Source organism: Carcharodon carcharias, chromosome 15 (genome assembly GCF_017639515.1).
Source record: "Carcharodon carcharias isolate sCarCar2 chromosome 15, sCarCar2.pri, whole genome shotgun sequence".
Lineage (NCBI taxonomy): Eukaryota > Metazoa > Chordata > Chondrichthyes > Lamniformes > Lamnidae > Carcharodon > Carcharodon carcharias.
In genome coordinates, this window is record NC_054481.1 from 88,533,883 (window position 1) to 88,561,833 (window position 27,951).

General features: G+C 41.3%; 1 protein-coding gene across 4 annotated transcripts in view; it reads right to left on the bottom strand.

Moving 5' to 3' along the window:
- Positions 1-27,951, bottom strand: part of hspg2 (heparan sulfate proteoglycan 2) — a 519,883-nt gene that overhangs the window by 269,976 nt on the left and 221,956 nt on the right. For all 4 annotated transcript variants that reach the window (XM_041206462.1, XM_041206463.1, XM_041206461.1 and 1 more), the window contains 15 exons: positions 27,810-27,929; positions 25,422-25,553; positions 24,251-24,395; positions 22,915-23,066; positions 19,294-19,440; positions 17,969-18,132; positions 15,092-15,271; positions 13,376-13,572; positions 12,387-12,534; positions 8,585-8,712; positions 6,601-6,687; positions 6,456-6,514; positions 4,540-4,613; positions 2,659-2,799; positions 1,518-1,700 (listed from right to left, as the gene is read on the bottom strand). In XM_041206462.1, coding sequence (XP_041062396.1) covers positions 1,518-1,700; positions 2,659-2,799; positions 4,540-4,613; positions 6,456-6,514; positions 6,601-6,687; positions 8,585-8,712; positions 12,387-12,534; positions 13,376-13,572; positions 15,092-15,271; positions 17,969-18,132; positions 19,294-19,440; positions 22,915-23,066; positions 24,251-24,395; positions 25,422-25,553; positions 27,810-27,929 — 2,057 coding nt within the window. The remainder of the gene's footprint in view (positions 1-1,517; positions 1,701-2,658; positions 2,800-4,539; positions 4,614-6,455; positions 6,515-6,600; positions 6,688-8,584; positions 8,713-12,386; positions 12,535-13,375; positions 13,573-15,091; positions 15,272-17,968; positions 18,133-19,293; positions 19,441-22,914; positions 23,067-24,250; positions 24,396-25,421; positions 25,554-27,809; positions 27,930-27,951) is intronic.

A 27,951-nucleotide genomic window follows, 5' to 3' on the forward strand; every position in this document is an offset into this window, starting at 1 on the left:
CTACAGCTCCTCACACCCCGCTTCCTGTAAGGACTCCATCCCATTCTCTCAGTTCCTTCGCCTCCGTCGCATCTGTTCTGATGATGCTACCTTCAAAAACAGTTCCTCTGACATGTCCTCCTCCTTCCTTAACCGAGGTTTTCCACCCACGGTCGTTGACAGGGCCCTCAACTGTGTCCGGCCCATCTCCCGTGCATCCGCCCTCACGCCTTCTCCTCCCTCCCAGAAACATGTTAGAGTCTCCCTTGTCCTCACTAATCACCCCACCAGCCTCCGCATTCAAAGGATCATCCTCCGACATTTCCGCCAACTCCAGCATGATGCCACCACCAAACACATCTTCCCTTCACCCACCCCCGGCGGCATTCCGTAGGGATCGTTCCCTCCGGGACACCTTGGTCCACTTCTCCATCAGCCCCTACTCCTCAACCCCCACCTATGGCATCTCCCCATGCCCACGCAAAAGATGTAACACCTGCCCCTTCACTTCCTCTCTCCTCACCGTCCAAGGGCCCAAACACTCCTTTCAAGTGAAGCAGCATTTCACTTGCATTTCCCCCAACTTAGTCTACTGCATTCGTTGCTCCCAATGCGGTCTCCTCTACATTGGAGAGACCAAACGTAAACTGGGTGACCACTTTGCAGAACACCTGCGGTCTGTCCGCAAGAATGACCCAAACCTCCCTGTCGCTTGCCATTTTAACACTCCACCCTGCTCTCTTGCCCACATGTCTGTCCTTGGATTGCTGCATTGTTCCAGTGAAGCCCAACGCAAACTGGAGGAACAGCACCTCATCTTCCGACTAGGCACTTTACAGCCTTCCATACTGAATATTGAATTCAACAACTTTAGGTCTTGAACTCCCTCCTCCATCCCCACCCCTTTTCTGTTTCTTCCCCCTTCCTTTTGTTTTTCCAATAACATATAGATTTTTCTTTTCCCGCCTATTTCTATTATTTTGAAATCTTTTATGCCCCCCCTACCCCCACTAGAGCTATACCTTGAGTGCCCTACCATTCATTCTTAATTAGCACATTCATTTAGATAATATCACCAACTTCAACACCTCTGTGTTCTTTTGTTCTTTTGTCTGTGACATCTTCTGATTATCTGCTCCTATCACTGCTTGCTTATCCCTACAACCACACCCCCCCACCACTTTAAACCAGCTTATATTTCACCCCTCTCCTTGGATTCACCTAGTTTTGTTGAAGGGTCATGAGGACTCGAAACGTCAACTCTTTTCTTCTCCACCGATGCTGCCAGACCTGCTGAGTTTTTCCAGCTAATTATGTTTTTGTTCCAGAAAATGACTGGTGACCAGTAAGCACTCTTACATCTTTGACTGTTCCAAATAAAATAAAACAGAAACAAAGAGGTGGAAATAAGTATTGAAGCCACTCAGCCTCGATGCAACAATTCACAAACTGAGGGGACTCACAACTTTTGTTTTGCCTGTATAATGCCGTGGCATCCATTTGAAATGTCAACCCAAATTAGGCGGATCTCCATTTACCTTATCGCCTTTAAACCGATTAGGCAGCACCCAGTAATAGATGTCACGAGGGATCGTGTCAAAATTCGCAAAAACCAGCTCATTCAAGGCATTCATTTGAACTCCTTCAGTGACTCTCTGCGTGTGTGCCATATTTGTCAACGTGTAAAGATTCCTTTCCTGCTCATCATAAAGAGCTCGGACCTTGCAAAGAACAAGCAGCACAATTAGATTGTGGAACAATGAGGAACATTCAGCAAATCTAACAGTCAAATTTATTTCTAACTAGTTCAACTCAAACATTAATAAATCAGTATGGTAATAATAGTCCATGTCCTCCCCCACAGCAGCCATTTTAAAGATTTCAGCCAACTTAATATCCATTGCAGTAACTTCCACATCATGTTTAAAACTACCTAATATTACAATATTGACATGTTGAAATAGATGGTTATTACTGTGTTACTATGATATAAAGCTCACATCCATTTTATGCAAGTCCTAAAGAATACACTTTTAAACAAAATCCTTTCTTTGATTATTATAAAACTCTGTGCACAGTGAAATGAAACAGTAACACTATCCCAATGAATTGGTTCTCAAATCCAGCTCCACATTCCCTTAACCAGGAGCATTTTCTATAATATCTTCCAATTCCAGCCAGCTCCAGGTTGTCACTTGAAGAATTGGCCAACAAAAATATTCAAGGTTATAAATCACCTTAAATGTTGAAGAATTGCTGAAGAGTTGAAACTTTATTGCAAATTCTCAATACTTAAAATGCCAACAAAACCTATGAAACAGGTGAAGTTCTGCAAAGGTGAAAGTTGTGCCAAATCCGAGCTTTAATCTCCCATATGGAACACAGAGCATGCACAAATTCCAACATTGGAAGAATCTTGGTACAAATTGCTCATTTAACCTGACTTCCAGCAACAAAATGAGGTTACAGCCCCTGAGCAGAGGATGTTTAGCATGATGAAGGGATATCCAGTTTTTCTCTTCATAGATCCTCTGCACCTATTCTCTGTCAAATTGAAAAATGAAACCAGTAAATTGAGATCGTGTTAAAAAAATCTAAAAATCAACCATTCCATGGACAGGTACCCTTACAGATGCTTCCTCATAAGATGCCCAAACACATTGCTGCTTGCAGACTAACCTGGTCTCGATGCCAAGATGAGCTGGCACACTGTTTGCTGATCCCCATGCAGAAACATTTCAGACAACCATCCACATTGGAGTCATCCAAATTGAAGGACCCCGCTGAGCATTCATCACATAGTCTTCCAACAACATTAGCCTGTAAAACAGCCAACATAGTGAAAGCTGTATAATAAGCTGTGGGCAAGCCTGGACACAGCAGGGCCTGATTAGAACCCTCTGACATACCAAGGGTATTGAGATTCAAAAACACAGAACAAAATAAAAGACGTTAATGATAACCACATTCTTCTTGTTATAATAGGATTTTAAAAGAAAATTCCCAACTGTAAGACTCTTTCCACTAACATTTTTAAATGCCAAATCAAATGTCAAAGAAAAAATTATGAAAAGTACTAGTTTTCATTTTATTTCATTCTCCCAACCATTTGAATGTTGCCTGCTTATTTTAAAGATCTTCAACCCTATACATAATCTTGAATATTCTGCAATTTTTTTTATCTAACCCATACCTAGAGGTATTGCCGGGGTAGGTTTGGGAAATCCAATGCCACGACAGATTCCAAGATCAGAGTGTTATCACGTATTCTAAAATCTATGAATAATTTACATGGTTATCGCAGTAAAGAGGGTGTAGAGACTGGGATTGTGTCCTTAGAATAGAGAAGGCTAAGGAGAAATTCTCAAAATTATTGCTTAAAATTATTAAGGGTATTAATAGAGTAAATAAAGGGAAAATGTTTCCACAAGAAGGATCGGTAACCAAAGCGCACAGATTTAAGATAATTGACAAGATGTGAAGCTTTTTTTTTCACATAAACAGTTGGTGTAACCTGGAATGTGCTTTTTGAGCGGGTGGTAGAAACAGATTGAATAGCAACTTTACAAAGAAAGTTGAATATATACTTAAAAAGAAAAAAAAAATGCCAAGGAGAAGGCTCAAGAAAGTGGGAATAATTGGAAAACTCTTCTACAGAACCAGCAGAGGCATGATGGGCCAAAAGGCCTCCTTTCTGCTGTAGGAACCTAAGATCATCCATCTGTGATTTTGGTCTGGGCTTAATCAGAATAGTTATTTCATTCAATTCAAGCAAATCAACAAATTCAATAGAAAAGAGAGAAAAATAATCCATGACAGAGCTCTGGAGCCAATAAAGAGAGAGCAGGCTTGAAGTTGATTATATCGAGTACACTGGTCGACTGGTGGAAGGGACATTGTTGGGGTTATTACCGTTTGCAATGTTATTAGTTAGTAAAAGGACATTGTTAGATGGAATGGTCAGGTTTAACAACAGGAGCTAGTAAATTTCCAGCTGTGAAGCGACCAATATATATATATATATATATATATATAGAGTACATTAGTCACTGATCTCTAAACGTGGCAGTAAAAGGAGGGGGAGGGAGGAAGGAGGATAGTGTACAGAGGGAGGAAAGGTGACAGAGTAATTCACACACAGAGTGAGGGAGAATTTGGCGAATGGATGTCACAAATCCAAACACCAGATTACAATGGATTTTAAAATCATCATTTGAGCGCCAACAAATTGACCATCCAGCAAGTGGAAAGATAAAGAAACTACAAAATAAGTGGCTGTGCATTGGTAAAAATACAATAATATTACTGAACTAAAGATACATAAAATACCGAGTAGCGAAAACAGGCCAATATACATAGGGAAGTCTCCTTTCTTGTCGATACTATCGCCATGATTGACTCAAGCATGTTTCTCAAAGTAACTACTGATTTTGAACTCTTTACTCATGTCCATGCTTTTTGCATCCACTTCATGGATGTTCTACGCAATACCGCCAGGTCTAGAGAGAAATGCTCTGCGTATTCATGTTCGGCATTCCCTGGTCAATAGAACATACCTACCTTACACGCACAAGATCCATCATATGATTCTGTGGAGTCCGTTCCTCTGCTGTCACAATTTGAAATGTGTCCCGCTGCACAACAAAACAAACATCCTTCAAAATTCTGCTCTGGATTGTATCAAAGCGTGTCAAGATTCATGAGAGAAAATTTCCTACATTACAACAGTAACTACACTCAATTGAAACACCTGGCCAGGTTCTGAGCTGTGAAAGGAGCTATATAAATGGAAGCTCTTCCTTTAGAATATGGGACCTGAAGCTGGGGAATCACAAGTTTTTTTTTCATTCAGTAACAGTATCGCTACATAAAATATGGGACATTAAAGTGAGTATGTGCACCAGCAGCTCTATTGCACGGTACTATCCTTTCCGACACCAGCCACATCTTCCTCGTTCCCAGATTAATGATCCTGGGTGGGACTGGCAAGCATTGAGAGCAATCCTGCTTCTGTAACCTCTAGGAACAGATCCAGAGGGAAACTACCTGGACCCTGCTCACTTTGGATCTCACTTAAACCAGAGAGATGGTTTACTCCATCTGTTCAGTTTGATTAAAACCAACATCCAGAGAGAGGTTGTATTGCTAGAAATGTGCGGTTTTATACGATGTATAAATGTTTTAAATTGTCTCTTTAAATTCAAGGTAAAGCAGGATATCCTGCAATGGGAGATGGTGCTCAGACTGATTCTGCCCAGAGACAAGCCCTTGTGATCTGTATTCAAAACCAATTGAAAATCAAGTGACAGGTTTCACACTTGGAACACAGGTGACACAGAGGGTCACAAAGAACTTACTGCTGTGAGGAAAAGCAGCCTCTATTGTTGTGAAGGACAGGGTGAAGTGCTTTTGTGTTAAGAGCTAAGCAGAATGCTTGCACAAGTTGATTTTACAAGTTTTACATTTGGAGAGGAAGGAACAGGACTGACGGGTCTTTTAGAGGTTCAAGGAACAAAGAATCAATGAGGTGGGCCTTGTTGGTGAAAGTTTGATCTAGATTACGTTGTCCGAGCAGCTCAATTTCCAAAGGACACCAAGAGGATTTGACCTGGTATGACAGGGAGAAGTAAGCCTGCTGGAAGCTGGGGGTGCCTTCAGGCTTAATCTTGTATTGCTATCCAGCTGCCAGAAGTGTGGAATAAAGTAAAAATGTTGCATGGCATATTTTGTCGGAAATAATTAGTTAATGCAAAAGTACCTTTTCTTTAAGTTGGTGTGTTAGTTACCTGTTAAGGAGTGTTTGACCTGTGTTGATTTTAGTCTTAAAAACATGAAATCTTGTCCTTCGATAATTTCCGTTGATGGTTGGGAAATTCATCTCTTTTTAAAACTTACTGGTCTCTATGGGAATTGTAGAAATATCTCATCCCAACAGGCAGCCCACACTTGAATGTGGAAGTTCTCCTGAATTGATGCTGCATTTCCATACTGAGGGAATGCAGTTTATTTGGAATTCAGCTAATCTGCTCAATTTTAGACATCATCCAATGGGCTAACTTAATTAGCAAGCAGCAATGAAATAAAAACAGAAGGTGCAGGAAAATCTCAGCAGGTCTGGCAGCATCTGTGGCCAGAGAAACAGAGTTAACATTTCGAGTCCAATATGAACATGTTCAACAGATGAAAATTCATATCGGGCTCGAATCATTTACTCTGTTTCTCCCACCACAGATGCTGCCCGGTCTGCTGAGTTTTTCTAGCACTTTCTGTTTTTATTTCAGATTTCCAGCATCCATAGTTTTTTTGCTTTTAAACAACAGTGGAATTTGATTGTAGATTGAGCTCTGAGATCCTGCCAACTGTTGTTTTTAAACAATAACTGGGGGATTTGATGTGACTCTAAATGATAAAATTTAGCGCAAAATACCAGTTATCGACACACTTATGTGAAAAGCGGCCAGCTTTCTGGAGCTTACCATGTGGTCTACATTTTCCACCTGGAGTCATTGGGTTTCCTTCATAACCAGTGGCACATCTACAAGAAGGAAAAAACAAGTACAAGTTAAAGCAACATCTCTTCAACCAGGCTAGAGAATTGCATTGTTGTGGAGATAAACCTACATTTCACATCGACGTCCAGTGTAGCCAACACTACAAGCATCACAGGTGGGACGCCCATCTGTATCCAGGAAGCAGGTATCCGAAAATCTGAAGGGAAAACACATGTCAGTGTGGTTCCTGCAAACGGCAGTCACTCCCTAAATTTATCCTGGATTTTGCCATTTTTAAACGCACTTCATTCTTAAATTAACCTCCATCCTGAAGCATTTTCTGCAAAAACAATTATACAGAGCGTCAGCTGTAGATCATACAGGATACACCAGTTCATAAGAACATATTGAATGTCCTCCATTTAGACTCTTCAACTCCAGAGGGGGAGTGGAGAGGGAATGGAGTGTGGAGAGGGAGTGGAGAGGAAGGGAGTGCCGAGGGTGAGAGTGTGGAGAGGGAGGGAGCATAGAGGGAGAGTGGAGAGGGAGGGAGCAGAGAGGAAGGGAAAGTAGAGAGTAGAGGGGGCGGGAGTGCCAAGGGAGAGTGGAGAGGGAGCAGCGAGGAAGGGAACATGGAGAGTAGAGAGGGTGGGTGAGTGAGGTAGAGTGGAGAGGGAGGGACCATGGAGATGGAGGGAGCGCAAAAGGAATGTGGAGAGGGAGTGCAGTACTCACAGGTCAGGAGTTAAGATGAAGCTTCTCCATTCTATCAAACTATGTTCTCTAACTCCTACACTGAAACCCTTTACTGCACACTGGTGGGAATTTTTCCATTCAGTGCATCAGTCTAATGTCAGCCCTGGGTCACACTGCCGATTTGTCATAGGTCTGGTGCTGTTAGTCTACACTCATAAGGAAACACATTCATTGGTCACTCATTGAGCCAAAAGAGAGCAGAAATTTTTGGTCCATCTGTTTGGGCTGGATTCAAACCAAGGGGCCCACAGAACAACAACGACCTGCATTTATATTGCACCCTTAATAAGGTATTTCAACTAAAGTTAGCAAACAAAATTTGACACTGAGCCACAAATGGAAATATTAGATCAGGTGACCAATAGCTCAAAGTGGTAGGTTTTCAGGAGTGCCTTAAAGGAAGAGAGAGAGGTAGAGGGGTTTAGAAAGGGAATTCAGGGCATAGGGTCTTGGCAACTGAAGCATGACCACCAAGGGGGGAATGGTTAAAATTGGGGATGCTTAAGAGGCCAGAATTTGAGGAGCACAGACACCTTGGAGGAAACCTGCAAACTACTGTAGTAATTTGCCAAGCATATGATGAACCAATCCAATGGAAGTCCATGATCGCCATCGCACTCTCAGGGTATGGTACCTGAAGGAGGAGGTGGAAGGGAGTCAAGGGTTATGGGAGGCAGACAGGAAAGTAGAGTTGAGACCATAACCAGATCAGCCATGACCTTAATGAATGTTGAACCAAGCTGAAAGGGCTGAATGGCCTACTCCTGCTCCTGAGTCCTATATTCCTATGTACCTATGTTCAATCTTTGGAAAACAGGTTATCAGTTTCTCCATTTCCTGTAATTATTCACAAAGTGAAGGCATAATGAGGAAATGCATGGAGTGAGCGGGAAGGCACACAGTTCCATCTGGCCTTTGTTATGAGGCTGCAACGCTCATCCTGAATATAGTGAGGCTGCAATAAGTCTCAAACACCCAGGTTGGGATAGTCAACCTGACTGGTAACTACTGGTCACTTTGAGACAATAACATGTGAGGGTGGATTTCAGAGGTGGTCAGGAACATGTTCAGGTTGAACAGCACACCAATAATCAGAAATTAAATTCACACACAGGGGCTACTGAAATCCTCTTCAGGGCAGGGTTGAGGGGGAAATTCGTAAAGGGCAACTGATAAGTAAACAGAACAGAAGATGTATGAACAATAGATTGCCTATTAATATGGAAACAAAACAAAAATCATTCCCAAGTCTACACCAAACCACAAATCTGACACACACAGCTCAGCCTTGTCAAGTTCACAAATATTTGTTCCAGCAATGCTGTTTTTCCAGAGTTTTCCAGCGGTGGGACACAGACCTCCTGTGGGAATCAGTAAATGGGCATGGACACGGCATGCAGTCGTTGGCAGTTCCTCGAGTGGGGTTGCCAAAAAATCCAGCCTTGCACTTGTCACAGTGTGGGCCTTCCGTGTTGTGTTGGCAGCTCTGTGAGGTATGAAGAAACATATTAACCGATAAAAGCCATTCAAAACCTTTAGCAAAGTTTGCACAAAGAAACAGAACTTACTTGGGAACTTTGTCTTTATTCAATGCCTCAAGAAAACACCTGCACCTCAAATCCAAAACAGGCAGATTGTGAGATTACATATGCAACAGGAACTGTGTGTGAAGCCCAACTCTCAGTCACCTGGATCATAACTGGATCCAAATCCACCCTTCTTCAGAGGGTCTTGGCAGTTTTTTGATGAAAGGTCTCCACAAGCAACATTAATCTGCCTTTTCTCTTTTTAGATACTGACTGAGCTGCTGCCTATATGAGTATTGCTGAAAAAAAGACACATGCTGTCAAAGCTTTTTGTCTTGCACTCATCAGGACAGATTCAAGAATGTCAAATTTCAAAGGGAGCAACAATTTATACTGCACAAGAGAAAAGATGCCAAGTAAGTGAGCCACATGTAACGTGGCATATGAATTTCAATGCCAGTGCAATGCCAGGTATGTAAGCCACATGCTCCAAGAGCTGGCAGATCGTATAAAACAGCACAGCGCTTCAGCTGTTTATAATAGGCGGAACAATGACCACACTCAACTAGCCCATGCTTGCAAAACTCAGAACATAATGACTAACATTGGACATGATTCTGTGATTGGATAGCAATTGCCAAGCAATCCTGAGTATGCTAAGAATTACACTCTCGACCAATTTGCGATCATCAACTGGGCTCAAAACTTGGCTCACATATGCTTGCTAGAAGCTACATATATTCATGCACAGGGATCTGTCTTAGGCAGGCAAGGGGAACATGCCCAAGCATTGCGCCTTTTTTGAATTAAACAAAAGCCTGAGGAACAATAGTTGCCTGGTGCATTCTTCATGGCAATGCCTCAAACAGTCTGAATCGACATGCCATCCTTTTCTGATGCAGCATAAATTGTTGCTCCCTTTGAAATTTGGCATGTGTGAATCTGTCCTGATGAGTGCAAGATGAAAAGCTTCAACAGCATGTCTCTTTTTTCAGCAATATTCAAGTTCTGTCCTACCAAGCACCATTTGCTGTATACTTGCAGATGTTTCTGATTTTGCTGTGTGTTAGCACGGGTACGATAACTGGTACAATTAGCACACTCCCCCAGAGGCAGTGAAGTTGGATAGTGTGGGGAAAGGAAAGAAAGTTCACTAGTGCAGATGGGATGTTCTTTTAAACAAATTTCTGGGGCAGAAGGAAGTATTTTCTTCTGAATTGGGCTGGCCTGTAACTGATCAAAGATCTCCAATGTGGGTGCATTCCATTCCCCAAGCACCAACCCACTTAACTTTTTCAACAGTTTTACACAACTGGCTTGTTTGATAAATTATTTCAGAGGGCAGTTAAGAGTCAATCACATTAGCCTGGGACTAGAGTCACATATAGACCAGACCAGGAAAGGAGGTCAAGTTTCCTTCCCTAACGGGTAATAGTGAACCTAGTTGGGCTTTTACACCAATCGAACAAGTTCATAGCCACTTTTACTGGCACTGCTTTCTTATTGGCAGAGTTTTTAAAACCTGATTTGAAATTCTCAAGGTGCCAGGGTTATTATTTATGACCAATAAATCCAGTAACATAATAATTATGCTCCTGGATCTAAGCTGCAATGCACCAAGTCACTGTGGCTTCTTTGGCAGCACCTCCGAAACCCACACCTTCCATGATGAACAAGAACATCAGGTACATTGGAAACACCATCGCCTCAAAGTTACTCCCAAAATCACGCACCATCCTGGCTTAGCAATGCACAATCATTCATTCACTGTTACTGCATCTCCATATCGAACTCACTAATTAGCTCATCATGGGAGCATCTTCCCTACAAGGACTTGTGTCATTCAGGGCAGTGGCAACTAGAAATGGGTAATAAATGCCAGCCTTGTCAGTGACGCCTCTATTTCAAGAATTAAGAAAAAGGCCTTGATTAGCCCAAAAGTTCAGACAAAAATGTAGTTCCATTCACAAATCAAGAAATCAAAAAATACATTAACCTACCATGTACAAATTGTTAGAATCATATCCCTCAAGAGTGAATTATTCTTTTACAAAATGGAAGGAAATGGCATGATCTGGCCATTTGGATGTTAACCTGGGATTTTTTTTTAAAAAAAGGTCTTAAGTTCACCTTGGAACCGACACCAAGCAGGCCTCTTCCAAGAAATCACCTGACCTTTATGGTACTTGAGGAAGATTTGGCTGTTTGTTTTAAACTGCAATCACTTTAATTGATGGCGAGAAAAAAAACTGAAAAGGAAGGTTGGTAACTTACTGGAAATCACATGGGTAAGAGGAAAAAAAACTTAAGCAGTGAACCTGCTTGTTTTGAAGGCAGTCTTGTTGCGGATCAAGCTGAGGAAGGAAGGCTGACCTAGCTGGTTCTCTCTCTATCATGCCAAAAGCAGTGTGGGGCTATCCATGTGCAGCTAGAGAACCCTCATCTGAGAGTAACCTGTCTGCGTTTGGACCTGCAAAGCTGAGACCAGTGGGTGAGAACTTCCACACATCCGCAGGATTGGCCCATCTTCACACATGGGAACTCTAGGTCAACAGTATTGAGACCCAGCAGACTTTATCCTTTATTTTATAACACCCATCCTGCAGAGTCCGTCTCTGCAGAGAGACTCTGTTTGTCCTTTGTCTGTGTGTGTGTCCGTCTGTGTGCTGCAGGAATTCTTTAGGAAGAGGTAGTTATACTTTCCGATTACAACAGTGTGTTAACCAGTATTGCAACTTGTTAAAAGACAGCACAAAGAACATGGACTCTAAACTAAACTGCTTAACTCAAATTTCATCATACATCCATTTGGCTTACACCCCCAGTAACTCAAGTCAGGTACTTATCAGATTAACTACTTGGTCTGAGTACTGTTTCAACAATTTGTATAAGGGCTGAGATTTATTGGGCCTTCCGCTTCCAGCAAGGTTGTTCCTTCAAATCTCCTCCAACTGCCATTGATGCAGACTCCCCATTCAACGCGGGTATCATTAACATTTTAAGCGTTGTCACCTTGGGTCAGAACTCTCCTGATTCTCATCTTCTTTAACTCTGGAGTCTTGCATCTAAAACTCACTCTCTCTCTCCTGAGCTTGACTAACCCAGGAGTCTAACTTACTGTCAGTAAATTCCTTCAGTTGACAAGAGTTTTAAACTCTTTTAGCCAGTACACTGAATTGCAATTGAATTCTACTAGAAAGAAATAGCCCCTGTAGCAAGCTTGTTCTAAAAACTAAATCCTAAAACTGTTTGAACAGAGAGCCAAATGTAGGAACCTACTTACCCCTATAATTAACTTCTTGTTGACCTCCCAGGCAAGCTGGTCATATGATCAGTTACTGAAAGTAAGCTGCTTTACCAGAAATCATCTCCCAGAGAAACCTAGTTCTTAAAGGGACCGTCACTTCAACATAACAAAACACATTTTTTTCCCCAAAAGTACATGGGCCATCACACATCCATGACAAAAAGTAGATGACTGAATAATCTCTGAATGGCTAAATTTCTTTCCCTGATATTTCCTTGTTCCCAATTACAACATGATGTTTGTTAAGAGATAGTGTGCACCAGTACTAGCCACCAGAGTTCTCTTAAGGAGTCTGAATTTTCTTGCTGCAATGTTTGAAGTCCTTACCAGACAATATCCTGTGACTTTGTCACAGCTGCTGGCATGGCTATTGCAGTTGCAGCCATCACAAGTACCCAGATACGGCCCAGTCGAAACACGTTTAAATCCTTGGGCACAGATCTCACATGACAGACCGCTGTAACTTACAGGGCACCTGAAAGAGAGAGAAATTTTTACCTTATATTTATCTGCTCTAAATTAGCGACACTTTGAACTTAGATTCCTGTCCCCATAAACATGCTAGGTTGTTCCTTTCATAAATATAGTGTTACACGGTAATCAACACAACAGGAATGGAATTTCCTAGGAAGTATTGGTGTTAACTAGGGTGTAAGCAGGGTGACCAACCACCCCTTATTTTAAGGAATCATCCTGTATCTGAGCACACGTCCCACGTCTCGGGCTTCATGGTGCCAGGGTGCTGTTTGCCCTGTAATTCACACCATTAAATTTCATGCTCGTGGAGTACTTGCTCTCATCCTGTTTGCTTGACCACCTCCCCAGACCCCCTACTGGGCAGGCTGTCCCTTCATTTCCTCCGCAAGAGTTGGTCATCCAAACCTTCTCAGAAGAGATTTGCCGAACTGACTTGCACCTATTCTACACTTTGCCGCTACAGGCAAATTTCCTTAACATCTGCACCACTCCCAAGTTGCACATGACACGCCCCGCTTTGCTCATGAGTATAGTTCCACTCCTTCACAAAAAAGAGCGCAGAGCACTAATTTTCTGCACTTATGCCAATCCTGAATGAACGTAAATTTACCACAAAGAATTTAAATGCTTTGGAACCCAAAGTCACTGTCTTCGATGTTTTCTGCTGATGATTTTTTTTAAAGTCTCAGGAAATTTTGGTGTAAGTTGCCATTGGGCAAAAATCAGTGTAGAAATGGTTGCAATTTTCAGTTAAGCTGGATAAAGGAAATTTCAACCATAATAAGATTTCTCAGAGACCAATAAAATAGCACCAGGTGGGGAGGAACTCTGCCTGGTACCTGCACTGCTCAACAAGCTGTGGTTTTCCCAGAGTTGTGAATTCCACACTGGTGGTATCCATGACAATGTCGCTAAGACCAACGCTGGCCATCTTGTTGTCGTACTTTGTTCGGATCATAATTTTGTCCAGGTTAACCAATGTCATCAGAAGATCTTCACGAGTCACAGGAGTACCTGACTCATGCTGCCAGTTATCCTATTAAAAAAAAACATGAAACATTTAAAGCAATATACAAGAGTTATCATGCCTGTTTCAACCGTTGGACATTAAATATTGAATTTTGACTCATAGTTTTAAAAAAATGCATTTCTTTGAGGATAATAAAGACAGTAAATGTCCAGAAGTCCACTTGGGCTGCATGATAGATGCCAAGATTTATCAGAGACATGGTTAAATAAGATCTTGGTTCATAAACCAATTTCAGAACAACTTTAAGGTCATCACTTGCCAAGGCAGTTAGGTACCAAACGCCACAAAATGTTACAGCCCATAATTCACATTCTCAAAGATGGAGCACTATATGATATTCAATAACTTACAGCCATGTGATAGGGCCTATATCCCACAACCCTCTGAATTACAGCCATGTCATTGGTCAGCTACTTAGAAAGCACTTACAAGTCTCTTAACTGATGATCACATATGTTGCAGGATGTGCAACCTCTAGAAATGCCCAGATTACATGAGTTAACATATTAACAACACTCAAAAGAATGGCCATGACCAGTTTCGTCCAAAAGTCACTCATGCATACTAATCAGGGAAACAACATTGGGTTGCGCATCAGGGTCAAAACATAAAATAGCCATGGAAATTTTTATTTCTTTTAAGTGGTTGTAAGTCAAATAGAATTTGTTAAACGTACAGAACTAGGATTTGTTGTTTTATTTACACTGTAGTTTTCATCCCAAGTTCTGTGAACATGATAATAGCAACAGTATTCCAATAATAGTAGTAATAATAATAGTAATTGAATTGCTCCTCAAGCAAAAATACATCTTTGAGCTTCAGCAGTGATATGCTCCCACCAAAATTCAACTAGTCAATGAGCTTTTAAGTTAAATACTTTTAAGTTAAATTAGAAAATAAAATATAAAAAGACGACAGTCACGAAAAACTCTATACAGCCTCTTGTTATTGATTTATTCAAATTGTGTATAAATGCCCTGAATAATTGGGGAAACAAGAGCTCGAACAAATTTAAAAAGCTGCACTTTTGTAGAAAACAAGGCTTCAAAACTTCAATTTGTTTGAGATCAAAACTGTACTCAAAGCAGAGACCAGACTAGAGAAATCAGAACTAGAACAAGGGCTTCCTATTTTCATTCGTCAAGCCCAAATGCTAGCAAATCAAAGCCTCAAGGCCTTAAGACTTCAAAGAAAATCTTGGTGCTGGTGATCATGCGTTCATTTTAATCAAAGGCACCCACTGTGAAAGAAACAAGGGATCTCAACTGCTTCCACAACAATTAAAAACAAGAGTTGAAATCCAACAAAATTCTGTTGGTTCTAACACAAGACATTGGATAACTGCAGTTGGTTTTCCAGTCTACCCCAGAACACCCAAATTTCATGTGCTGGGTCATCAGAAAGGCCTGTCAGAGCCCTGATGCAGCTCCACCCGACAAGCCTCGCATCAGGAAACGAGCATCTACAGATGAGGAAGATGAGAATTTTAAGTAAAAATGATTGGGATTGGAAATTCCCTTCTTACCTCAGTGAACAGGATTTCCTTCTGATTAACGACACCAGGCTGGGTAGGGGCCATCATTTTATAGATTAGTTTTCTTCCATTTCCTATTATGATCACATCTGCCTTTTCCTCAGGCTCTGCTTGCCCCCTTGCCACACTGTAGCGAACCTTGTAGCGCAGGAACCCACCGTATGAATCGACCTGTGCAAAAGACAAGTCACATTTTCAAAACAGGTGTCATTCTGGTTTCCTGAACTTTAAACATGTGTGAGTTGCAATAAAAAGCACTCTCTGACCTGGAAACTAACATATCCAACTATCAAGATTCAGCTCAGCTTAAGTGGATGACTAGTTAATACACATATTTTCAACTAACTGAAACAAATATTGAATCCTTCGCCACCCAGCTCATGTAAATACCATTAAGTCAAAGATTTCTTGCCCACATTAGGCATTTTATTATACTTGCAACCCAACAGTTACATCATTTATTGATTAAAATACAATTTGTATATTTTGACATTTAGTACTGCAGAAATCACATAAAGTGGGTGACAAGCCAGGCACATATCATTGTGCGTATAAGGTCATATTCAGCTCATAGCAAGAAAGGGTTTGTGTACAGGAGTGTTTCTTACTGCATTAAGAGAAATATCTGGTGCAACCCAGAATTCCTAATAATGACTGTATCAATGGTGGATAATGAAATGTTCTTCTTCATCCTGTTAATTCTCGCATTATGCCAAATTACTGGAGAAAACTGCAGGTACAAAACCCAATGGTCCAGTGTTAAGGCCAGCTTAGATCCCACCGCCACCAAAATAATGGTCAGCTTGAATTGCCTGATCAAGATAATAAAAAGATTTTACTGCCTTACGTGCAGTGATGAGATAAATCTTATTACTGTTGGCCTGTAAAGTGGCCACAGCACAAGCAGAAAGGCCAAAACACTACTTAGCAATGGATTTGACTGACTGCATTGCTAAATCAGATTAATGACTGGCTCCTTTGCCAAATGCCTTTTATATTAATCTATACAGAAGAAAAAAACTCGCCTTTCTCAGCAAGCAGCACTTGATGGCAAATAAAACTAACAGTTACTCAGGGATAATTGAGGCTTTTCATTTTACTAAAAAAAAAGTCAAGCATGCGATCCTGTGACTATAGGTCCAAGCATCAAAGTAAGATATTGCCACTGGATCAGGGATCTACCTCACTAAACCTACAAGCTGAAATGAGAGCAAACAGAAGGATCTTTAAAAAGGATAAATTTTAGGTCACAAGAAACCAAAATTACGCCAGTATGAAATTTATGCAAAATAAAATGCTAATGCCAGGTATTAACCTTCAAATGCTTACAAACTTGGATCCACTTTATAAATTTCCCACTGAATAATGTTGTTGCAAGTCTCACTGAATTAGCCATGAGAACATTCGTCAACAAGACAATAATAAAGAAGGAAAACTTAAATATCACACCGCAATATGTCACAGCCCTGATTCTGTCACAAAAGCCTTCAAGTTTTTGATGCCTTTCTAAATGTCGTCGAATATAGCAAGGAGTTTATTTTAGTTAGGCTGTCCCCTTTAACAGTCGAATCAACTGAAACGAATAGACCAAAATTCTCAGAAATCATTTGGACCGAGGTATAAACAGGTGAGGAAGAAGAACGAAGCAACCACAGAAGGCCTCTTCTAACTAGGGAAGAATCAGTGCCCGTGTCAGGGATTTTCTTTGAAATGTACACAGTTGCGTCTGGGAGGCATTAAAGGTGCAACAATCAAAGGTGAGATGAGATTAGGACCGGAATATAAAAATGATCTTGATTCGTAGTGTGATAGTTAAAAAACAGAACTCGCTGCCTCTTTCAAAGGAATGACCAACAAGGCAATACTTATCAGAATAATTTCATTCCCTGTGAATTCAACACTTATAATATCTCCTGCTGCCAATCTTTGTACAAGTTTAGGATTATCGCACACTGTGCCACATTGAGTAAAAGCTCCAAGAGATAAAGAAATATCAGTCACAAGGAATAGTAGGAAGTGCTTCTGAGTAAAGAAAAAATATTAGGGCTAGTTCAGGACAAAACAGAGCTGAGAAAAACAAATCACAGAATGGTCAATGCTGGATAATTCGTAAATTTGAAACAGTCACAAGATAGCTTCAGATGTGAAGGCCTTACACCAAAACAAATAAATAAAGGTGTCAACGAACAGGCATTATTATGCTCTCTCCTCTTTAACCATTGAATAATTTTCTCCCTTGCCCATTAACCTCCCTGCCTCCATAGTCCACCTGAGAAGTGTTCCACCACAATAATAAAGGCATGATTATTCCGACATTCACTATGCAGGTATAGTGAAACCATTAAAATTAAAGAGGCTCTCAGTTTTCCTAGAAATCGATCACTCCTGCTATGAATAGCACTCTTTTGCTTCCTTTCTTGGAAGGGAAAGATAAATGCCAATAGTTACCACCACAGTTCATTCATGCATTAGGCATGGAGGGCAGGGGGTGATCACAAGCGAGAGTACACAGGCTTGCCAAGATGGCTGCCGAATGGCTCACATGCTTAAAGGAACAGCGCATCTGACCCATTTGATAACATTGCACTAATATACTTCCAAAGTTGTACAGGTAAGAAATTAGATAGCTGGATAATCTGTAATATCAGCAAGACAAAGCCCTTCTTTATTCTTACTCATGAGCTGTGACTGCAGTTTGTGCCAAGTAATAATAGCTCAAAGTGTGCATTTCATAAATCTTCACTCATAATTAAAAGCAGGACTATGATTCTGGCCAGTTTTCGTCTGAACCTCCAGTGAGGGGCAAACAGGGTGGCAAAATTCATGAGATTAACCAACAGCTGAAGATCTCAAAAACTTCAAATGCACCTTATTTCCCAGAAACTGTCTTGGGAGAGTCCAGAATGAATCATGGCTGAGGAACCGTCTCGAGAGGTCGACCATCTGGAATTCTCCTGAGTCAAGGTCCACAATCATCTGAGAGGTCGAAAGGGGAGGTGTCACTGGCTGAGCTGGTACTGTCACGTTCACACCTAGGAGAGTAAAGACAATTGTTCCTCAGAATAAGGTCGAAAGCTGATTAGTTCAACGATATCCTCAACCAAGGCTGATTGCGCCTGAGTTGGACAGGACGATTCTCTGAGGATAAACAAGAGACTGGAGTTCAACAACAACTTACATTTATATGGTACCTCTAACGTAATTAAACTTCCCAAGGTGCTTCACAAAAGCACTGTAAAACACCGAGCCCATTTTCTCAGCCCCAAAAGTCATGTTTCTGCATATACTCAGAGTATAGGTTAACACCCCGTCAGCCCCTGCCTCCCTTTCCAGCTATGACATGCTATATTCGCATTAGTAGTCAGCCCCAATTTTTCACTCCACAATTGGATTTTTTACTTACCAGTACCTTATAGCTCGGTGCAAGGGACCACGCAGGCAATACTGGCTGACTTGCATAGATGTGTGGGAGACACAGCCACACAGAGCAGGCCCCACATACTGAATGACAAAGAGGGTGACCACCCACACACCCATGCCAGTGGTTCACTTTTAATACTCAGCATTTAAATCAAGCCCATTTTTGGAGAGATTATTTGAGGCTTCAAGATCAACTCATACGCTGACATCTATGGTAACAAAATTCATCTTGTATTTATTTAGGGAGCTCCCAGATTCCTATGCCAACTAGTAATTAGTCACCAACTCTGCAACGTTTTCTCAATTACTCTCTACTTCTGTTGAAAGTCTCATTGTGCCAACAAAACCATTGAGTCATGAGTTTGGATGAAAATTCTATTTCTAACATTGCTGTTTCAGTTATCAGGCAAAGTGAGGGAATGATGTTAAGATGTGTCTGCACCCCCTCCTAAGACAAACCAGCTGAGTGCAAACTCTGCTTGCAGGCGATCACTGCTACAGAGTGAAACAGTTCCAAAAGTGCAATAAGACAACTTGCAGTATTAATGTGGTATCAACTACTGTGGTTTCTGGCCTTCTAGTCACATTCATAAAGTTATATCATAATAATGAGTGGCGTATCCTTTTTCCATTCTAGCCCTTTTGAGGAACATAGTTAACATGGACAGAAAGATGACCGACGAAATCTCTCAAAAAAGTCTTCAAAGCACAAATGAAGATAGGATTTCAAGAAGCTGCTATCAAAGGAGCAGACAATATTTAGAATTGTTTACCCATAAAGTTGTCTTCCTCAGTGAAACGCAGATGTATCTGGTTTCTATAGCGGCTTGTAGATTCACACTTCCTGGTAGCACCAAAACAGAAACAGGGAACACATTGCAGACTGCCCTCCACATTGAAGTGACCTTCAGAGCAGATTCCTGAAAAGCAAAACAGTTAGTTAGATTAAAGGCAACTACTGGAGAGGAACAGGAAAGGAGGTAATGAAACTAAAATCCCAACTTTGTTTCACCTGTGTTTTTCTCAGAATATCAGCTGATATTTATACAACTGGATGGATTTCAACATGGATTTGTTAAAGGAAGAAATTTGCCTCACAAATTTGATTGAATTATTTGAGGAAATGACAAGAACGGTCGATGACAATAGTGCAGTGGATGTTGTGTACATAGATTTTAGCAAGGCATTTGATAAGGTCCCACATGGCAAATTGGTCAAGAAAGTAAAAGCCCATGGGATTCAGGGTAATATGGCAAATTAGATAAAAGGTTGGCTTTGTAACAGGAAACAAAGGGTAATGGTTGATGGATGCCTTTGCAAATGGAAAGTTGTTTCAAGGGGTGTTCCATAGGTTCGGTGTTGGGACCCTCGCTGTTTGTGTTATATATTAACGATTTGGACGTGAACGTGGGAGGCATGATTGGGAAATTTGCAGTTGACACAAAGATTGGCTGAGTAGTGGATAGTGTAGAGGATAGCCATAATCTCCAAAATTATATAGATGGGTTAGTGGAGTGGGCGGTAAAGTGGCAGATGGATTTTAACATAGACAAGTGTGAGGTCATACATTTAGGGAGGTCAAACAGTTACAGGGATTACACAATAAATGGGAATATACTAAGAGGGGTAGGTGAAGTGAGATATCTTGGCGTACAAGTGCACATGTCCCTGAAGGCAGCAGTTCAAACAGACAAGGTTGTAAAGAAGGCATATGGAATGCTCTCCTTCAGTGGCAGAGGTATGGAATATAAAAGTAAGGATATAATGTTGGAATTGTATAAAACACTGGTGGGGCCACAACTGGAGTATTGTGTGCAGTTCTGGTCACTACGTTACAGGAAGGATATAATAGCTCTGGAGAGAGTGCAGAGAAGGTTTACAAGAATGTTGCCAGAGTTAGAAAAGTGTAGCTATGAGGAGAGATTGGATAGGTTGGGGTTATTTTCCTTAGAACAAAGAAGGCTGAGAGGTAACCTGATTGAGGTGTACAAAATTATGAGGGGAATAGATAGAGTGGACAGGATAAAATTGTTTCCCTTGGTGGAGAATTCTAGAACCAGGGGTCATAAATTCAAGATAAGTGGCAGAAGGTGTAGGGGGAACATGAGGAAGAATTTTTTTACGCATAGGGTAGTGGGTGTCTGGAATTCACTGTCCAAGTTGGTGGTAGAGGCAGAAACTCTAAACTCTTTTAAAAAGTACCTGGATCTGCACCTTAAGTGCTGTAAGTTGCAGGGCTATGGGCTGGGTGCAGGGAGGTGGGATTAGAAAGGGCACCTGGGTGTCCTCAGGCTGCCATGGACAAGATAGGCCGAATGGCCTCCTTCTGTGCTGTAACTTTTCTATGGTTCTATGGATCTCAATGACTAGATATCATCATTCTGAAACAATTGCATTTGTCCATCCTTGCTTGTTTGAAAGCAATTTACTTGTAGGATTTTCAGTTATTTCAGATATTTTCCATTCACCTTTTTTAATTGTCTCTCCCTTGGCCCCTCCCCATCTGCCCACACTCCCAACTCAGACCATTAAAGAATTAAAAGAACAACCCATTTCACCATGTCTGGCTAGAGAAGTCATGAATTGACTGCTGGAAAAGTAAGGAACACAGTGCCGATTAACCAGGTTGAGATTGTAAATTCACCATAAACCACTTGTAGACTGCCAACCTGTCAATTCAATACCTTCATAACAAAATATTGAAATGATAGTTTTGGAAATTAAAATAAAAACAGAAATATGAGACTGAGTTACATAAGGTGATATTAGGATGGATGACCAACAGCTTGGTCAAAGAGGCAAGTTCTAAGAAGTGCCTTAAAGGAGGAAAGCAGATAGAAATAAACTTCTTCAACCAAACAGTGGTGACAACATGGAAAACAAAAACAGAATTACCTGGAAAAACTCAGCAGGTCTGGCAGCATCGGCGGAGAAGAAAAGAGTTGACGTTTCGAGTCCTCATGACCCTTCGACAGAACTTGAGTTCGAGTCCAGCCTGGACTCGAACTCAAGTTCTGTCGAAGGGTCATGAGGACTCGAAACGTCAACTCTTTTCTTCTCCGCCGATGCTGCCAGACCTGCTGAGTTTTTCCAGGTAATTCTGTTTTTGTTTTGGATTTCCAGCATCCGCAGTTTTTTTGTTTTTATCTCTGTGACAACATGGAACCTGTGACCACTGGGAGTGGAAGCAAGTAGTGTAGATGCATTTAAGGGAGGCTAGACTAGAGGGTTACAATGATAGATTTAGATGAGGAAAGATGTGAGGAGGCTCAAATGGAGCACAAACACCGGCACAGACTAGTTGGGCTGAAAGGATATAAGGCACAGAAATAGGCCAATGTAATCCTGTGGAGCAGTTGCAGAATCAGTCAAAGGAAGATGTCACAAAATCAATTGTACAAATTTTATTTTAATTTTCTTTCTTCATCCCCTGAAAGGACTGACTCTTTGCTGGATCACAATTCCATTTCTGCCAGTCAGCTTCCAGTACCAGGCATACTGGTGCCAAGCATCTGCTGACTGCACAACTATGTGGGGCATCACACCTGTGTTCCAGCCTCCCCTCACTCTGACAAGGGTGGACAGGTGCCAACCCAGCGGATCAATCTTCCCGTCCCTGTCCCAGTGGTTCAGACACTAATTGAAGAGTTCTTGCCACCACCTGAGAAAAGCTTGCTCTACCCGGAGCAGGCAGTGATCTCCAGCCTCGCATGTTCTGCATGACTTAGCTCCTCTCAAAGCACACTTGCTGTGCCTTGTGGGAGCATTTCAATAATTTAAGCAAAAGGGTGGACAGTGTTAATGGTCAGGTAGGGATACAGCAGGGTGCAACTGACAACATGTAATATGAGTTCAAAGCTGAAAAATAGCTGGGCAATGAATGGCATCTGGCCCTGAGAATTTTTGGAGTGGAGAATAATTCTATTGGTGGCAACAACTGATTAACTTTTGATCCCCCCCACCCCCGCCCAGTATAAGGCGTACTGCTTATCTAGCTGTTCCCTGCTTTACCCCTCTTTTCACCATCCACCCCACTGGGAAGTTCCCGGCTGCACAGAGTCATCCAAGTTCATTGCAAGAGAAACATCATATGGATTACTCTTCTGGTTTGGTCAAGAGATATCTACCATTCCTTCGCCTCTGCAAAAAGCCAGGGAGCAAATTGCTACCACTGATCCTTAAATATTAAAGACAACAGGACCAAAGGTTTGCCTACAAACTGAAAGGTGGATTTCTGGAGTATAATAGAAGTCCATCCCTGTGTCAATGGCCTCCATTGTCAATTCAAACTCCTGACCAGCCACAGGATTTGGAATTAATGCTTACAATGATGAATCAAGGATGTTCTATATCATTAAATAATACTTTCTGTTGAGCTTAGTGTGAAGGGTTACCTGGGTTGGACTGCAAAATCAGCAGCGCATCAGGGATTGCGAAGATCATTCCTTTGGCATTGATGGCCTCACAGGTGTACGCTCCTTGATCTGACTCCTTGACATCCCTAATGATCAGTGTGCCCTGCCCATTCTGGCTAGTCATGCTAACTCTGCAGAAAAAATAAATCAATGAGAATCAGTCGCAGTTGTCATTTTGGCATAAAGCTGTGCTAGAACAACACACTACACTAGTATGTGTCCAGAGACTCACCGCAAACTCAAATTAAGCTAGCCCACGTTCCAAAACAATAAGTAAGTTTCCTTAACTTGACAGGAAGGCTGCTGTAAGCACATGCAAATTGCATATGCTAAGTAATGCAACATAGATCCCATATAATTTCATTTATAGTCAGGAAATGGACAGTGTGCTTTACCGTTTCAACACCCTATCATTATTAGCTGCTCTTTTCCCTTGTTCTGGACCTGAAATTTCCCTTCTAGCCCATCAGTAGGGGAGGGCAGGGAGGGTGCAACAGAGGCAAGGGAGAGATTGAAGAGAAAGCAGGGGAAAGAGAGAAAGAGAGGAGAGGGTGAGAGAGAAAGAAATAGAGAAAGATAAAGAAATAGACCTGTTTACCTTCATACAGCAACACACAAAACATCTGTTTGACATAGTCATTTTTCTTGTGCTACAGTCTCTTCAGTCCAAGAAATAATGCTTAGATATACACATTAAAAATGATGAGGGTGTAACATGTTAGAGAATGCCATGAGCCTGAATACAGTGCCCTATAGCTTTTAGTAAGGAATATTCAGGACTATTGTAAAGATAAACCCCCCACAAATATACTGCCTCTAATTACAGTAATAAGCTAATGATTTGGAAAATTCAATCAAAGGAAGAATGGTTGTAATTTTAGAAAGCTGGAAACACTAAACCAATTAAAATACAGGAAAAATCATTAAATTATGCACCCACTGACGTCATTACAGTCTTGGCTCTGTTTAGAGCCATACGGAAAAGACAAGTAACAACAGAGAATCTGTAGCACTGGGTAACATTACAGCAGGGCCAGCATGGTTTCTTGGGCTAGTTTGGATCACCTTAGCAGGTCAGAGGGAAAATTCACAGATTTTATTTTTCCCCAATTTGATCAAGGTTTTCACCCAGTTTTTCACCTCTCCCAGGTTTTTTTTTTTCTTCACTCATTGAGGGGACATGGATGTCACTGACAGGGCCAGCGTTTGCTGCCCATCCCTAATTGCCCTTGAACTGAGTGGCTTACCCCTTGCGGGGTAGACCAATGGGCACATTGCTAACGTTCAACCAACTCACAGACCACGTAATAGTTACCTGCTGGTAATAGGGATGTGACCCCAGTTCAATCTCCACGTAATGATTGGAGTTGGAACACCTGCCGCCACACAAGTTAATGTGATGGTAGCGCCACGCTTCACCATGACTGTTTCTTGTGGTGGTGTGATGACCTGGGGAGGAGCTGTAGAGAAGAATATTCAACAATGACTTATAACCCTACACATCTCTGTGGCAATTTCTTGGTCATAGATTAAGAACGGCTTCAAGTCAAAACAGAAGAATCTTCAAATAAATTGATCTTCATGTGGCATAGCTTTAAAGACTCAATGGGAAAGAAAAAGAAGTGTCATTAGCAGTTTCAACAAATGTCCCATCCAGGAGAGGGGACGGCTCATGATCACAAAACCCACCATTGTGAGCTCTCAGTCTTAACCCTGCTGTGATGGGAAGAAACAAAACAGAAGCCCACATTGGTTCTTAAAAAAAAAAGGATGGTGACAAGAAAGCAAAATCAGCAACAATATAACGACAAATTAAGACTCTTTCCCATTGGACTCTGCAGACTATTGACCTGCCTCCCAAATCTCTATACTTTTTGTTTAAAAAAAGGACCAGTGACTTAATTTATTATTTTAACCTTGGAACCATTTTATCAAAGTAATATTCGCCTTTATGCAGTGCCTTTGAAATGCCTCAGAGGCTCATTCAGTGAATGACTTTTCCTTCATGAATTGCTAGTTAGGCCCCGACTGGAGTACTGCGTCCAATTCTGTGCCCCACACTTTAGAAAGGATATCAAGGCTTAGAGAGGGTCTGGAGGAGATTTATTAGGGTTAGAGGACTTCAGTTATGTGGAAAGACTTGAGGAGCCAGGGTTGCAGTCCTTGGAGCAGAGATGATCAGAGGCGTTCAAAATCATCAAGGGTTGAAGCAGCTGTTTCTGATAGCAGAAGATAGAAAGAGGCCATTCAGCCCATCGTGTCAGAATTAGCTCTTTGAAAGAGCTATCCAATTAGTCTTACACCCCTATTTCTTCCCCCCCACAAAGAATACCAACAAAATAAGTAACATGAACGCAAATTTCAAAGTGGGAGTTTCAACAAAGTTTCAATATCGTCCTCACTTCCCTGAATGCAAACATGGCCAACAAAGTGGATTAGTTAGGGCGACACAGTTTCTTTACAGAACGACAGCACTGATTACTTACTGCATCCAAATTCATCTGACCGATCAGGACAGTCAGCTTCTTCATCACACTGATAACTTGCCGGGATACACGTTTGGGTCGAAACACAGACAAATTGCTCAGGAGCACACGTATCTCCAGGTCCTTTGGTGGCTGAAAGTTGACAGAACACTTTTACTAGAACTTATTCACTGGAAAAGACATTGATCAGATCTCACACCACACAGCCTGCTCATGGTTTACAATGTGTCCGGGGAGGTGTGGGGGGTGGGGGGGAACACAGATGATATAAACAAGAGTAAAATATCAGGGCAATGTAGCGATTAAGCAAAAAAGTTACATGTCAATCCTTTATCTTCGTTTCATCTGGCTTTAAGTTTGAGAGTCATAAAGTATGAGCATATATTCTGCCAGGTAAGTTTATCTTCAGATTTGGGTTTAATATGAGAGTGACCACCTGCGATGGATCCCGACGAGATTTAGGTGTTTTTCATTCTGTATCCTAAAGTTTGACATTTTGAGAACTAAACTTTCATATTCATTGCCTAGGTAGACAGTGGCCTAAATTTCCTGGTTTATCATTCTGCATTAAAACAATACTGATCAAAAAATCCAGGCCATGACCTCCAAATGTGTCTCTGCAAGAGTGAAACCGCTCATTCACAGTGGCCAGCTTTCCCTTTAACTGGTTGGAATTCTTAGACCACCATCAGCAAAATCACTGACACACGGACACAACCTGTACAGGAGTCAGGTCGAATGATATGCTACAGATGATGAGCACCCTCCTAAATCTGTCAGGAACGCTTGCAGTGCTATTTGTCTGTACTGTAAATCCCCAGACCATATATCAACATCAATTAGAAATAAAAAGGCATTAGCCCAATGTAGATTTCTGTGAATGTGGTATGCCCAAATAACGGAGACTTAATTCTCTCTCTCTCTCATTAGGTCCCATGTCCTAAGAAGGCGTTAGTGACCATGGACCTCCATATTAATCTTGCTCTGCAGGTGTGGGTCATCTTTGATGATGGTACATTTATCCAGTTTGCAAGGCTCTTTAGGAAGATTGTTCTTTGTCTACCTCAATCTCTTTTACCATTGATCTTTCCCATCAACATCAGACTTTCTAAATCATGATTTCTTATTACGCACCCAAGAAATTCCAACTATCTCTTCCTGAACTTGGTCGGCAGAGATCTTCTGGTCTCACATTTTACTAGCACTTCTTCAATGGTGGTGTGACTTGTCCAAGATATCTTCATTATTTGCCTCAAAAACCGTAAGTCTGCAGCTTCAATTTTTCTCTGCATTGCTTCACTGATTGTCCCAATGCTCACTTTCATGTCAAAATTGGTGTGATGTTGCATTCCAGGATTCTCAGCTTTGTTTTCATGGCTAATTTTGAGTTGATCATAATCTTTTCCAGTTTTTTGAAATGCATCTTTGACCAGTCCAATCCTTCGTCTTATTTCTTGATTGCACTTTCCGTCCAATGTTAACATACGTCCTGGATAACAAAATTAGTATTCTTGTGTGACCTTTTCATTCTTTACTGTGATCTCACATCCTGGTACGATTTTCTTTGGATAATTTTCTTTTTTTCCCAATTTACGCTCAGCCCTTTCTCCTCACTACTCTATTCAAAATCTTTGCCGACTCTGAAGAGAAACTGCAAATGAGAACGGTGTCATCAGCGTATCTTATATTATTAAAGTTGCAACCTCTAACTAATAATCCAGGAAGGTCTTCAATCTCTTGAAGAATATTTTCATGATATAAACTGAATAAATTTGTGGAGGAAGTACCCCCGTCTGACCCTGTTTTAATTTTCACAAAATCTCTTCCATCATTCTTAACTTTTACAGCTGCAGTTTGTTCACAATGAAAATTTTTCATTATTCTCAGATCCTTGCCTTCAAGGTCAAGAGGCTTTAACACATCAGTTCTCCATGTTTCACCTTATCAAATACCTTACTGTAATCAAAAAAACACGCGAACACATCTTTTTTTCATTTCCATAGCTCTTTCTGATAGCATTTTTTATTCCTCTATCTTCTACAAAACCACATTGAAGAGCTGAAGTTTCTGGCTTTATCTTGCCCCTGGCCCTTTTCATCAGAACTCGACGAAGGATCTTAGCAATGTGACTCATCAGGCTGATAATGTGATGGAGTTCACATTCGATTTCTCCGGGCATTTTGGGGAGTGCAAGAAATATTGATTTATTTAAGTGAGAGTCTTAATTACTTCCTCTTAATTAGCATTTCATTACAATAACCCACTTCCTGCAATCGAAAACCAGCCCGAGTACAAAGAGTTTTAAATGAATTAGTTGACAAAGCACACCAACGTGCAATCTGTTTCTGGGGCAGGGATATGGCTGAAGGATAATTTCCGCTGACTTACGACAGTATTCTTCATCAGAGTTGTCTCCACAATCATTATCGCCATCACAATGCCACAGCTTCAGGGCACAGCGACCGTTCTTGCACTTGAACTCATTGGGCTCACATGGTGATGGCGTTCCTGGAGAACAAGAAAAAGTGAA